This window comes from Jaculus jaculus, chromosome 1 (assembly GCF_020740685.1).
Source record: "Jaculus jaculus isolate mJacJac1 chromosome 1, mJacJac1.mat.Y.cur, whole genome shotgun sequence".
NCBI classification, from domain to species: Eukaryota; Metazoa; Chordata; class Mammalia; order Rodentia; family Dipodidae; genus Jaculus; species Jaculus jaculus.
The window spans coordinates 164,886,032-164,900,312 of NC_059102.1; the positions used below are offsets into that span (position 1 = coordinate 164,886,032).

Below are 14,281 nucleotides of genomic sequence, written 5' to 3' on the forward strand. Positions count from 1 at the left end.
TCCTCCTAACTGTGCCTCTCTGCCTTATAGGATTAAAGGCATGCACCACCAGGCCCCGTTTTCCTTTGAGACAGGGTCTTGATATAGAGTCCAGGCTGGCCTCATTCTCTGGAATATTAGAATCATAGGTGTGTACCACCATAACCAGCACCACATAAACTTGATTGTGAGAGATTGTAAGTAGAGCTGATATATTTTTCAAGTTGAAAAAAAGTATTTTTCTCAAGTATATATTTGTATAACTACCTAACCTGCAGTCCTATTTCATATAGACATTTGGCTAAGAATGACTGGGGATAATATAATGCAAATAAGGAATCTAACATAGGACTGGAGAGATTGATTAGCAGTTAAGGCTCTTGCTTATGAAGCCTAAGGACCCAGGTACAATTCCCCAGTCCCATGTAAGCCAAATAAACAAGGTGCCACTTGCATCTGGAGTTCATTTGCAGTGGCTGGAGGCCCTGGCATGCCCATTCCCTCTTTTACCTACCTCTTCCTCTCTCTTCTTCCCTCTTTCAAATAAAATAAATAAATATTTTTGGTTTTTAGAGGCAGGATCTCACTGTAGCCTAGGATGACCTGGAATTCATTATGTAGTCTCAGAGTGGCCTCAAACTCATGGCGATCGTCCTACCTCTTGTCTCTTGAGTGCTGGAATTAAAGGCATGTACCACCATGCTTGGCTTAATGACATTCTTTAAAAAGTGAAAATTTGCACTTGGGAGGCTATAGTGTGAGTTCCACATCAGCCTGGGCTAGAGGGAGACCCTGCCTTTAAAAAATTCAAAAAAATAAATAAATAAGGTGAAATTTCCATGGGAGACAAAGGCAGGGGGACAGAAAGTTGCAGGTAGCCTGGGCTACATCCTCCCACAAAAAAATCCAAACCAAAACAATTGTGGAATTTCTATTTTTTTAAAAAAACTTATTTATTTAACAGAAAAAGAAGGAGAGCGAGAATGGGCATGCCAGGGCCTCCAGCCACTACAAACGAATTCCAGACACATGTGCCTCCTTATGCATCTGGCTAACGTGGGTCCTGGGGAATCAAACCTGGGTCTTTTGGCTTTGCAAGCAAATGCCTTAACTGCTAAGCCATTCCTCCAGCCCCGATGTGGAACTTCTTAAACAGCTAGGGCGTAGAGCAGTTAGATACCCCAGGATGGAAATTAAGATAAAGCTGTTCTGTGCATTCTGTTTTGAACTAGGAAGGAGGTGTGTATATGTCAGAAAGGAAGAAAACAAAGTTCATCAACCTGGACACAGCCAAAAAGTGTCAAACATGGACTGGGGCCTGCCCCTACTTTCAATTATGAAATGCTAAGAAATACTTAAAATACTGTAAAGATTTTGTTTTATGCTCACATTGGCTTCTGGTTTTCTACATGATCCTGTATGTAGATATTGCTGGTGAATTCAAGGAACAATTGCAGGCATTGATACCTTATGTGTTAAACCCTTCTAAATTAATGGAAAAGGAGATCAACGGCTCAAAAGTCACTTGCCGGGGACTATTGGAGTATTTTAAGGTAAATATGAGTTTTAGTTTTTAACTATTTAATTTCTGTAATACTGATCCAGGTTGTGGTCCATTCTAAATTTCAGTATTAAGTTTCCTGGGGGAGGTGGTGAGGGGCATTTTGATGCCTTTATGTTCTTCCAGGAGTGGGCCACTGGGTGGCAGCATGGGCCTGAGAACCAAATGGGTGTTTTTTGCACTCTCTTAGAGTAGTGATTACTGTGATTAAAGGAAGATTGGTCCTCAAGGAAGATGGTGTGGACAGGAGGTGGTTAGTTTCTGTGAGTAAGAGATGGCACCTAAATGTGACATGACTACCTCCAGGTGTATGATCTGCCTGTGGGTTGTGGTGAGGCCAGTGTGCATGGGTTGTCTGGTGGGAATCCTAGCCTTAGTAGGCTTGTTGATGCTTGAGAATAATTTTGGAAAATTAAAACTGCTAACATGCACCCAAAGGTGTGTTGTGTTTTTCCTAATTCCTGGTTATTGATCTAGGTCTTTTAAGAATATGCATTTGTGTGTTCACTGTTTTCAAAAACTAAAGTAAGAGCAAAATATTTTAGAATGTCATTTTTATGTTTAATTTTAAGGCATATATTAAAATTTACCAAGGAGAAGATCTGCCTCACCCTAAATCCATGCTTCAGGTAATCAAATTGTTGCTATATCAAATATTATGTTGTTGCTGGAATTGACTCAGGCCTGATAAAACTGAGTCCTTTAAAAGAGTAGGACTGCTCTCCTTTCCTTTTTTGAGAGCTCTATGGAGTTTTAGCACATTCACAACAGTGTGGATGCCCTCCGGTTTGTCCATGGTCACAGTAAGGCAGTTGAAATAGCATGGGTCTGTGCTTCCTGCACGACACCCTCTGTGGAAGCATAGCCGCTGTGGTAGACAAGTCAGTTCTAGTCATCTGTGTTTCCCTTTCGTAGAGTATGTCTTGACTCCCATACTTAGGGCTCACTGGTGAGGTTTTTTTAATAACTAAGAATTTTCATATGCTACATATGAAGGTATTTATTGCCAAATAGTGATTTCTTTGTAGCAAAACATTTTCCCAGAGTTATTGAGAGTCTGGGATTGATACTTGTTGAGATGCTGGGATTGGACCCAGGGCCTTCACTCTCTAACCCAGTTGCTCAACTTCTACTACTGACCTTTGTTTGTCCCTGGTCAAATTTTGCCATCTTTTTTTTTTTGTCTGTTTTGTTTTGGTTTTGGTTTTTTGAGGTAGGGTCTCACTCTAGCCCAGGCTGACCTGTAATTCACTATGTAGTCTCAGGGTGGCCTTGAACTCACAGTGATCCTCCTACCTCTGCCTCCTGAGTGCTGGGATTAAAGGCATGTGCCACCATACCTGGCTTATTTTCTTTTTTAATGTTTATTTGTTTATTTGAGAGAGAAAAAGAAAGAAGCAGATATATAGAGAGAATGGGTGTGCCAGGGCTTCCACACAAATGCACATGTGCCACCTTGTGCATCTGGCTTGTGTGGGTCCTAGGAAATTGAACCTGGGTCTTTTGGCTTTACAGGCAAGCGCCTTAACAGCTAAGCCAACTCTCCAGCCTGGCTTTTTTTTTTTTTTTTTCCCCCAAGGTAGGGTCTCACTCTAGTACAGGCTGACCTGGAATTCACTATGTAGTCTCAGGGTGGCCTCGAACTCATGGTGATTGACCTATCTCTGCCACCCTAGTGCTGGGATTAAAGGCATGCGCCACCATGCCAGGCCTGGCTTATTTTTTTTTTAATTAATTTAAAATTGAAGCAAAGAGGGGCTAGTGAAATGGCTTAGTGGTTAAGGCTTTTGCCTGTGAAGCCTAAGGACCCCGGTTTGATTCCCCAGACCCCACGTAAGCCAGTTCATTTGCTGTGACTAAAGGCCCTGGCACACCCATTTGTTCTTTCTCTTTCTTTCTGTGCCCCCCTCTCTCTCAAATAAATAAGTAAATAAAATATTTAAAACTAAAGCAAAGAAATGGTAATTTTCCTAGATTTTAGGAGGTTTAATTTATGCAGGTGTATCTTAGGTGCAAGAACAGATGTTTTGGTCAAAAATTTGGCAAGAAATGTATATTTTATCAGTTGAACTATATGCAAACCTAAAGAAAATAACAGAATGTTAAAAGGGAATAATGGGAGTCCAGTAAGAGATTTCTACTTGGCTGTGTATGTGTCTTAAAAGAAGGATATACCGTTCACACTTTCCTTTCTTAAAAGGCTACCGCTGAAGCTAACAACTTAGCTGCTGCAGCCTCTGCCAAGGACATCTATTACAACAACATGGAAGAGGTATGTGGAGCAAAACGCCCTTTCTGAAAAATATCAGTACTTGAGCATTGTTGATGATTTCAAAGGCCCAAACTTTAAAAAAAAAAAAATCTTTTTTTTGGTGGGGGGCCTGCAGAGATGGCTTCATGGATAAGACACTTGCCTGCAAAGCCTAAGGACCCATATTTGACTCTCCAGATCCCATGTAAGCCAGATGCACAAGATGATAGAAGCACTCAAGGTCGCACTTGCACAGAAAGTGGCACATGTGTCTAGAGTTTGATTGAGATTGCTGGAGGACTTGGCATGCCAATTCCCTCCCTCCTTTCTCTTACATTAAAAAAAAAAAAATTTTTAAGGCCAGTCCATTGGACTTGCCTGAGGGAAAAAAATCTGTTTATTTCAGAGAGAGAGTGAGTATGGGCCATGGCCTCTTGCCACTGCAAACATACTCCAGATGTGTGTGCCACTTTGTGTATCTGGCTTTATGTGGGTATTGGGGAATCAAACCCACGCCAGCAAGCTTTGCAAGAAAGCAAAAGGCCCAAACTTTTAGTCCTTCTTGATTTATTTTTTTAAATAATTATTTATTAATTTGAGATGGAGAGAGAGAAAGAGAGAGAGAATAGGCGTGCCAGGGCCTTCAGCCATTGAAACAAACTCTAGATGCATGCACCACCTAGTATGCTTGGCTTACATGGATCCTGGGGCATCAAACCTGGGTCCTTTGACTTTCCAGGCAAGCGCCTAAACCACTAAGCCATCTCTCCAGCCCTTAATCTATCAAATACATATATATATATTTGTTTGTTTATTTATTTATTTATTTATTTATTTTTTTGAGGTTGGGTCTTGCTCTAGCCCAGACTGACCTGGAATTCACTGCGTAGTCTCAGGCTGGCTTCAAACTCACAGCAATCTTCCTACCTCAACCTGAGATGCGTGTGCCACTTTGTGTATCTGACTTTATGTGGGTAGTTTGCTGGATTAAAGGTGTGTGCCACTATACCCAGCTACAGAGAGAGAGAGAGAGATTTGAGGGGAGGGGAGAATGGGCACACCAGGACCTCTAGCCACCACAAATAAACTCCAGATGCATATGCCACTTTGTGTGTCTGGCTTTATGTGTGTACTAGGGAATCAAACTTGGGTCATTAGGCTTTGCAGGCAAGTACCCTAACTGCTGAGCCATTTCTTCAGCCCCTTATCTTTTATTTATTTATTTATTTTTGGTTTTCGAGGTAGGGTTTCACTGTAGTCCAGACTAACCTGGAATTCACTATGTAGTCTCAGGTGACCTCGAACTGACGGCAGTCCTCCTACCTCTGCCTCCCCAGTGCTGGGATTGAAGTTATGTGCTACCACACCCGGCTTTTTTTTTTTTTTTTTGAGAGAGAGAGAGAAAGAGGGAGGGGGTGTGGAGAGAATGGGCACACTAGGGCCTCCAGGCACTGCAAAGGAACTCCAGACACATGCACCACCTTGTGCATCTGGCTTATGTGGGTCATGGGTCCTGGGGAATCAAACTGTCCTTTGGCTTTGCAGGTGAACACACCTTAACCACTAAGCCATCTTCCCAGCCTTTTTTTTTTCTTTTTTAAATAAAGATAGGGTCTCATTGTAGCCCAGACTGGCCTTAAAGCACTATGTAGCTGAGGCTAGCCTTGAACTCCTGATCCTCCATACCTCCATCTAGCAAGTGCTAAGACTAGACTTGTGGAACCATGCCCAGCTGCTACTTATCTTGAGATGATGTGGCACAGGCTATTTTCAGGTCATCCTGATAATTGGATCTTCTAGTTGTTACTGTTTATTTATTTACTTATTTAGGTTTAGACTTTTTTTTCTTTTAAGATAGGGAGTTCATATGTAAAACAAAAAGTACCCTCAAACTCATGGCAGTCCTCTTGGCTCAATGTCTTGAGGGCTGGAATTATAGACATGTGTGAGACTGTGCATGGCTGTTATTGCCCGCCCTCCCTCCCTCCCTCTTTCTTTCTCTCTTTCTCTCTCTCTCTTTCTTTCTTTCAGAGAGAGAGAATGAATCTGGCTACACCAGAGCCTCCAGCCAATGAGAATGAACTCCAGACATATGTGCCACCATGTGCATCTGGTTTACGTGGGTCTTGGGGAATCAAACCAAGGTCCTTTGGCTTTGTAGGCAAATGCCTTAACTGCTAAGCCATGTCTCCAGCTCCATTTCTTTTTTTTTTTAATTTTTTTAAAATTTATTTGAGAGTGATAAACAGAGATAGGATAGAGAGAGAGAGAGAGAAAGAAAGAATAGGCATGTCAGGGCCTTCAGCCACTGCAAATGAACTCCAGATGCATGCGCCACCTTGTGCATCTAGCTTACATAGGTCCTGGGGAATGGACCCCCAAACCAGGGTTCTTAGACTTCACAAGCAAGGATTTAACTGCTAAACCATCTCTCCAGCCCTGTTATTACCATTTCTAAGAGTTTCACCACTGTACCACTGTTCTTACTGATTATTGTTACCCTGGTTATGTTATGTTATTTATTTATTTATTTATTTATTTATTGGTTTTTCAAGGTAGGGTCTGTAGCCCAGGCTGACCTGGAATTCACTATGTAGTCTCAGGGTGGCCTTGAACTCCTACCTCTGCTTCCCGAGTACTGGGATTAAAGGCGTGTGCCACCACACCTGGCTTTATTTATTTTTTTAATAAGAGCTAGTAATGTAGCCTTGGTTGGCATGTTACTTGTTTTGTAGACCAGCTCTGCCTACATCTTGCAGTGATCCTGCCTCTGCCTCCTGACACTGAGATTACAGGTGTGTGTCAATACACCCAGATTTGATCTTGTCGACTTTATCCTGTTTTTTTTTTTTTTTTTTTTGAGGGAAGTCCAACAGACTGACCTTTTTTTTTTATTCAAGGTAGGGTCTCACTGTAGCTCAGGCTGACCCTCTATGTAGTCTCAGGGTGGCCTCAAACTCATGGTGATCTGCCGACCTCTGCCTCTGGAATGCTGGGATTAAAGGCGTGTGCCACCACGCCCAGCAGACCTTTTGCGAAAGGTGAGGGAATTGGCGTGCTAGGGCCTTCAGCCACTGAAATTGACCTCCAGACACATGCATCCCCTTGTATGCATGTGCAGCCTTTTATGCTTGTGTCACTGTCCATCTGGTTTATGTGGGAACTGGGGCATAGAATATGAGTCCTTAGGCTTCACAGGCCAGCACCTTAACCACTAAGCCATCACTCTAGCCCTTGTTCATTTTTCTTACCCCGCCACCCCACTGAAATAGGGTCTCACTTTAGCCCAAGCTGACCTGGAACTCACTCCGTAGTCGCGGGCTGGCTTTGAACTCACAGGGACTCCTCCTTCCTCTGCCTCTGGAGTGCTAGGATTAAAGGCATGCACCACCATGTCTGTCTTGTCCATTTTTCTAAAGTTAAATTCTCTTTTCTTTTTCCTTATATGTATATATATTTATTTATTTTGGTTTTTTGAGGTAGGGTTTTGCTCTAACCTATGCTGACCTGGAATTCACTATGTAGTCTCATTGTGGCCTTGAACTCACAACAGTCCTCCTACCTGTCTGCTGAGTGCTGTGATTCAAGGCATGTGCCACCATGCCTGGCCTCCCTTTTTTTTGTTGTTGTTGTTCTTTTATACATACATACATACATACATACATACATACATACATATATATATATATATATATATATATATATATATGTATGTATGTATGTATATATATATATATATATATATATATATATATGTATGTATGTATATCGCACTGTAGTCTTTTCGGTGTTTTTTCAGTTATTTCATTTGGCATGTAAAGGGATTTTTGAAATACTGTATTTTGTTATTTTTAGATTTGTGGGGGAGAGAAACCTTATTTGTCTCCAGACATTTTAGAGGAGAAGCACTGTGAATTCAGACAGCTTGCTCTGGACCAATTTCAGAAGACAAAGAAGATGGGTGGGAAAGATTTCAGCTTTCGTTATCAGCAGCAGCTGGAGGAGGAAATCAAGGAGCTCTATGAGAACTTCGGCAAGCACAATGGTAGCAAGAACGTCTTCAGCACCTTCCGAACCCCTGCAGTTCTCTTCACCGGCATTGCAGCCTTGTACATAGCCTCTGGCCTCACTGGCTTCATTGGTCTTGAGGTTGTGGCCCAGCTGTTCAACTGTATGGTTGGACTGCTGTTAATAGCGCTCCTCACCTGGGGGTACATCAGGTATTCTGGTCAGTATCGTGAGCTGGGCGGAGCTATTGACTTTGGTGCAGCCTATGTGTTAGAACAGGTAAGTGGTACTGTCTGAGGAGGCTGAAGATTGATAAGAAATATTTGTGCTTCTATTAAAAAGTTACCTGTTAGGAAGAGTTTCATACTAAAAGGCATGAGAAACAGCTTCATTTTTTTTTTCCTATGGGCTTTATATTTTATGCTTTAGTATGTTACTATTAGTATTATTCTTTTTTTTTTTTTTTTTGGCTTTTCTGGCTCAGGCTGACCTGGAATTCACTTTGTAGTCTCAGGGTGGCCTCGAACTCTCAGCAATCCTCCTACCTCTGCCTCCCGAGTGCTGGGATTAAAGGCGTGCACCACCACGCCCGGTTTATTAGTATCATTCTTAATATTTTGTTTCCACACCTAAAAATGGCACTTCAGTGCAAAAAAAAGTTCTAACTCAGACATACTGTCTTCTTCATGGGGATATTTCAATTACATACTCTTGAATTCATGAGACATGATTCCTGTGTGATTCTTCCCATCTTCTGATGAATTTGTTTCATTGAAAATTAAGAGCTCTGAAAAAATATAAACTTAACAGATGTTTTATTTTGAATCCTATTGGGTTAGAAAATGTATGGCATTGCCTTCATTTCTTATTAAATTTTTAGGGTTTTTTATGTAGGGTCTCATTGAGGTAGGGTCTCACTCTAGCCCAGGCTGACCTGGAACTGACTATATAGTCTCAGGGTGGCCTCAAACTCATGGCGATCCTCTTACCTCTACCTCCTGAGTGCTGGGATTAAAGCCGTCCACCACCATGCCTGGCTCAAATTTTTAGTCTTTTAAATTAATATTTTGGGTTAGCATATAAAACAATGGATTTTGTCATAGTACCTTCACACATGCCTTCATTTATAATTTTCCAAAAAGACATTAGTGTGATTCCATGTTTTTTGTTTGTTTGCGACAAGATGTCATGTAGCCCAGGTTAGTCTCAAATTTCATATGTAGCCAAGGATGAAATCCCATACTCCTGTTCTCCCTCCCAAGTGCTGGGAGTGCAGGAGTGTACTACTAAGCCTGGCTGATCTCGGATTTTAAAGACTGTTTTTTCAAGGTAGGTTTTGCTCTAGCTCAGGCTGACCTGGAATTCACTATGTAGTCTCATGGTGGCCTCAAACTCATGGTGATCCTCCTACTTCTGCCTCCTGAGTGCTAGGATTAAAGGTGTGCACCACCATGGTTTTTTTTTTGAGACAGGGTCTTTCCCTAGTGTAGTCTGACCTGGAATTCACATTATAATAAAGGCTCAAACTTTAGATCCTGCATCAGCCTCCCAAGTGCTAGTATTACAGGTGTGTACCTCACAACTGGCTAGTTTTATAGGTGTTTTTTGTTGTTGTTGTTGTTGTTTGTTTGTTTTAATTTCAAGGTAGGGTCTCACTTGATCCCAGGGTGACCTGGAACTCATGGTGATCTTCCTACCTCAGCATGGATAGTGCTGGTTAAAGGTGTGCCCTACCATTCCTGGCCAGTTTGATAGGTTGCTGAGACTGGTTTGTTTGTTTTTCTGAGTGACAGGAACAGATAGGTTAGTAGAGAGTGAAGTGAGGGAGTCCCCCACTCCACCCCAGCTGTGGAGCAGATGCTCCACTGACTCTTAGCAGTCAGCTGCTGTCATTTTCCTCACCACTCAGTCCTTTTCCGCCTTCTGCAACATGCTGTTGATGGAGAAGAGATATTTGAAAATTTATCTCCAAGGACTTGCTTTCTTAGTGCTGTGTTGTATTTTATGAACTAATATACTGAATGAATGGACTTTTGCAGGCTTCGTCTCATATTGGTAATTCTACTCAGGCTGCTGTGAGGGATGCAGTTATTGGGAGACCACCGGTGGATAAAAAAACTCAATAGCATCATAGCAAGAGGAGCAAACACGAGCCCAAGCAGCCCTTAGAGTTCTGAGTTTCTGCCACTGCCACCACGAGTCCAGCTCCAAAGGAATGGCAGATCTGGGACCATCTGGGAGGAGCTGAAACACAGCACTGTAATAAATGACTGACCTCTCCTGTGGTGTGGTTTCACATTCCATTTCTTTTGGAAGCAGTTCTTTCCTGGCTGTTACAGACTCAATTTGTGTTTTCCTATTATTTTCTGCTTTGTGCACTTTATTGGGGAGGGTGGGGGAGCTGAAAGGAAAACATGGAAATGCAGTTTTCAGTCTTTTATGTGCCACTTAGTGCCTTTTCATATCAAACCCATGCTTGAACACACATGAAGGGGGAGGGGATGGAGGAGAACCTCATGCAATGCGCTGTTTTGGGGGTGAAACTTATCAGTTCTTTTGTACCACTTGAGGATTTCATTTTTAAAAGTTTACAAAACTCGCGACTAGAAAGAGGGTTCAGCGGTTAAAGGCACTTGCTTGCAAAGCCTGATGGCCCGGATTTGATTCCCCAATATCCATGTAAAGCCATATGTACAAAGTGGTGCATGCATTTGGAGTTCCTTTCCAGTAGTAAGAGACCCTGGTGTGCCCATTCTCATTCTCTTTCTTTCTCCCTCCTTCCCTCTCTCTCTGCTTGCAAATAAATAATAAATAATAAATGAAATATTTTTTAAAGTTTATAAAACTTGGAAGAGTTCAGAACTGAAGACTAACTGCAAATGACATTATGATTTAAAGTCTTTCCCCTCACCCTGCCCTGCCCTGCCCCCACCCGGTGATTGAACCCAGGGCCTCCAGCATACTAAGGAAGTACTCTACCCTATTTACTTTTTATTTTGAGGAAAGGTCTCAGGCCTTAAAACTCTCTCTGTAGTCCAGGGTGGCCTTGAATTTCTATCTACTAGCCTTTTTAGTAGCTGGGGTGACAGACTTATAACAACAGGCCTGGCTTAAAATTGTCTTTACAATGCTAAAATTCTGCTTGATTTGCAACATTCAAAGAATTATATCATTTGATGTACTATACTGTGGAATGTAAGGCCTTTTACTTGGCTGGCTGGCAAATTTGTTGAACTGGTTTTATAATAAAAGGAATAAGCTGGCTACTTTAAGGAAAAAAAAATCTGTTTAAGTGAACCATTGACCTCTGATAAATCACTTGATCTTGTGCCTTGCTCATATTCAGTATAACTTTATGTAAGTATGTTAAACTTGTCTCTCACTCATGTCTTATTTCTGGGTGTTCTGCATTAAATATACAATTTCATTAAGGTTAGAGAAACAACATTACCAAATATTACTACCCTTAATTAATGTCCTATTTTGTGTGGGTTTATAATGCCGAACAGCCTGATGTAGGGTTTTTACCCTTTGGCTTATAATGGTCAACTATGGATTTGAAAGTTGTTTTGTTTTTTTTTTGTTGTTGTTGTTATTGTTGTTGTTTTGTTTTGTTTTTGGTTTTTAAGGTAGTATCTTGCTGTAGCCCAGGCTGACCTGAAATTCACTATGTAGTCTCAGGCTGGCCTCAAACTCATAGTGATCCTCCTATCTCTGGCTCCTGAGTGCTGGGATTAAAGGCATGTGCCACCACACCCACCTTGAAGACGTCTTAAAACTTGCTTGTAAGTATTTATATGAAGTGAAATGTATAAATCTTAATTTTAGATCATTTGATTTTTTTGCTGTGGAGGGAGACAGGAAGGTTTAGACAAAATCTAAGTCCTGAATTAATCTTTTCATATTATCTAGTCCTATAACATTTTTATTTTTGTTGACAATTTTTATACATGTACATAATTTTGTTTTGTTTTGTTTTGGTTTTCAAGGTAGGGTCTTGCTCTAGCCGAGGCTGACCCGGAATTCACTATGTAGTCTCAGGGTAGCCTCGAACTCACAGCAATCCTCCTACCTCTGTCTCTTGAGTGCTGGGATTAAAGGCGTGCGCCACCATGCTTGGCTCTGTACATAATGTATTTTGATCATAATCTCCTTTCATTATTTTGTCTCCATCCATACCCCTTCTTTTCCAACTAGTTCTTCTATTTTGATATCCTTTTTTTTTGGCCTACCTCCCTCCATCATCCATGATGACACATTGATAGACCCAATATTGTGCAGGCAACAACAGCTACTATGAAGTCATGAATGCAGTGGTCATTTTGTGTCCAGAGGATAGCATTCCAAAGTACTTTTCCCCATCCTCTGGCTCTTACAATCTTTCTGCCACCTCTTCTGCAATATTTCCTATACTTTGTTGGGTGTAATAAACATGCCTTGTTTTCTAAAATTCTTTATATTTTATTCATTTGCTGTTAACATTTTAGAAAAATTCCCAACTTCTAAAACCTGTTAACATGCTCCTGAATGAAGCTAAACTTTGACTGCTGTTTTGAACATTCATTTCTATTCTAGTGTATGATGGTTAGAGCCTGGACTCTGAAAGCACACTTCTAAAATATTGGTGCATTTTCAGGTGGCATCCCATATCTGAAGGTTCATGCTTAGTGATAGGGAGAAACTTAGCTGCCTTCTTGTGCATTCTGTAATAGAGTTGGGTTGCGGGGGAGGGTCTTGTTATATAGCTCAGGTTAGCCTATAACAGGTGGTCCAGGCTGGCCTTGAGCTCTCAGACTTCCTGTTTCAGCTTCCTAAGTGTTGGGATTATAGATATGTATTACCACATCTGGCTGTGATTCTACTTTTGGTGGTGAGAGAGGATGACGCAGGTAAAGTTCACTGCAATACTGAAGTATTATCTTTTTTTTATAAGTGAGTTTACAATTTACAGTTTACTTATTAAATTTACAATTTAATAGTCTTAGGATTTTGTTACTGTTTAACTTCAACCATTTCTGTTTTGGTCTTATAAAGGAATAACCTTGGTTTAATTACTCTAAGGAAACCCTTGTCTTTATCTTAACTTATTTTGTTTCTGGAGCATGTTTTTTTGTATCAGCTTTTTTCAATACAGGATGTTGTCTTTCTTCCTGGCATAAATAGTCCTGGAGAGATTTTGACCAAGTTGAAAAGAATGTCTCTGTGTGTTACCATCTCTAGTGTTTTCTTTGTGGGTTGGGGGCACTGTAGAAGACTGACTTCAGGGTCTACTCTGTGTTTGCTGCTTGGCCCTTCCTGAAGGCCCTCTATCTAGGCACTGTTCTTATCAGTATGGGGAGCACATTCCTGGTAGCATAAAGAGTCCATTAAAAGAACTCATTTCAGAAGATTAGTGTTGCCAAGGTATTTTTATTTTGTTTTGGGGCACTAGGAATGGAACCCAGGCCTTGTACGTGCTAGGCGTGTACTGTAACAGAGTTACATCCCTAGCCTGCCATGTTTTAAAATACTTCCAACTTGCTTATTGTCATAGTAAAAAGTTTTGACCATTTCACTCAGAAATCTTTGGAGATTGGTTTATAACTGGTGAGTGTTGAAGGTGTTTTCTTTTTCTTTTTTTTCTTTTTTTTTCTTTTTTTTTTTGGTTTTTCAAGGTAGAGTCTCACTCTAGCCCAGGCTGACCTGGAATTCTCTATGTAGTCTCAGGGTGGCCTCAAACTCACAGCGATTCTCCTACCTCTGCCTTCTGACTGCTGGGATTAAAGGCATGCACCTCCACACCCAGCTTCTCACAGTGCTTTTAAAAAGCACTAGACCAAAAACTTGGTCTCATGTAGTCTTGTTTCCTCCCCTCCCTCCCTCCATCCCTTCCTTTCCATCTGTTTTTGTGGTGTTCGAGATTGAGGCCAGGGCATTGTGTAGACTAAGCAAGTGTTCTTCATCCCCAGCCTAAGGTTTCCATTTAATACCACTTTATTGGTACAATTGCCTGAGTATTGTTTGTGCTTTATTCTTCCTCTTTTTTTTTCCCCCTCTTACTCACACAAAGCAAAAAAAAACCCCAAAAACCTGTCTTGTTCTTGTAGTTGGTTTCTTTAGCAGGTGCCAGCATGTTCTAGCTGGCCCACTAAAATGGTGTGTTGGGTGGGGTGAGGTTGGGTGCATACACACACACACACACACACACACACACACACACACACACACACACACACACACATATGAATTACCAAGAAACTCAGGTTGATTTCAACCCAGGCAAAAGCAATAAAATATAGCTTTATTTTTCCTTAAAAATTTCAAAAAATGATTTAACTGTGTGGACATTTTCAGAGAGCTATTTTGTTCTTGTAGAGTTGTTTTGGAATATAATTTAGTATGATTTGATATTTCCATCAAAAGTAGCCAACATGGGCTACATCATTCTAGATAGCACCTGGATACAGCAACTTTTAGTCAAGGGACAAGGGCGTAAGGTGAGC

At 41.2% G+C, this 14,281-nt stretch overlaps 1 protein-coding gene across 1 annotated transcript in view; it reads left to right on the forward strand.

The window, feature by feature from the left end:
* Atl3 (atlastin GTPase 3) overlaps positions 1-11,405 on the forward strand; it is an 81,926-nt gene extending 70,521 nt beyond the window's left edge. The window contains exons 9-13 of the mRNA XM_004656575.3: positions 1,405-1,532; positions 2,113-2,169; positions 3,741-3,812; positions 7,647-8,078; positions 9,839-11,405. Coding sequence (XP_004656632.1) covers positions 1,405-1,532; positions 2,113-2,169; positions 3,741-3,812; positions 7,647-8,078; positions 9,839-9,925 — 776 coding nt within the window. The 3' untranslated portion in view covers positions 9,926-11,405. The remainder of the gene's footprint in view (positions 1-1,404; positions 1,533-2,112; positions 2,170-3,740; positions 3,813-7,646; positions 8,079-9,838) is intronic.
* The last annotated feature ends 2,876 nt before the right edge of the window (positions 11,406-14,281 follow it).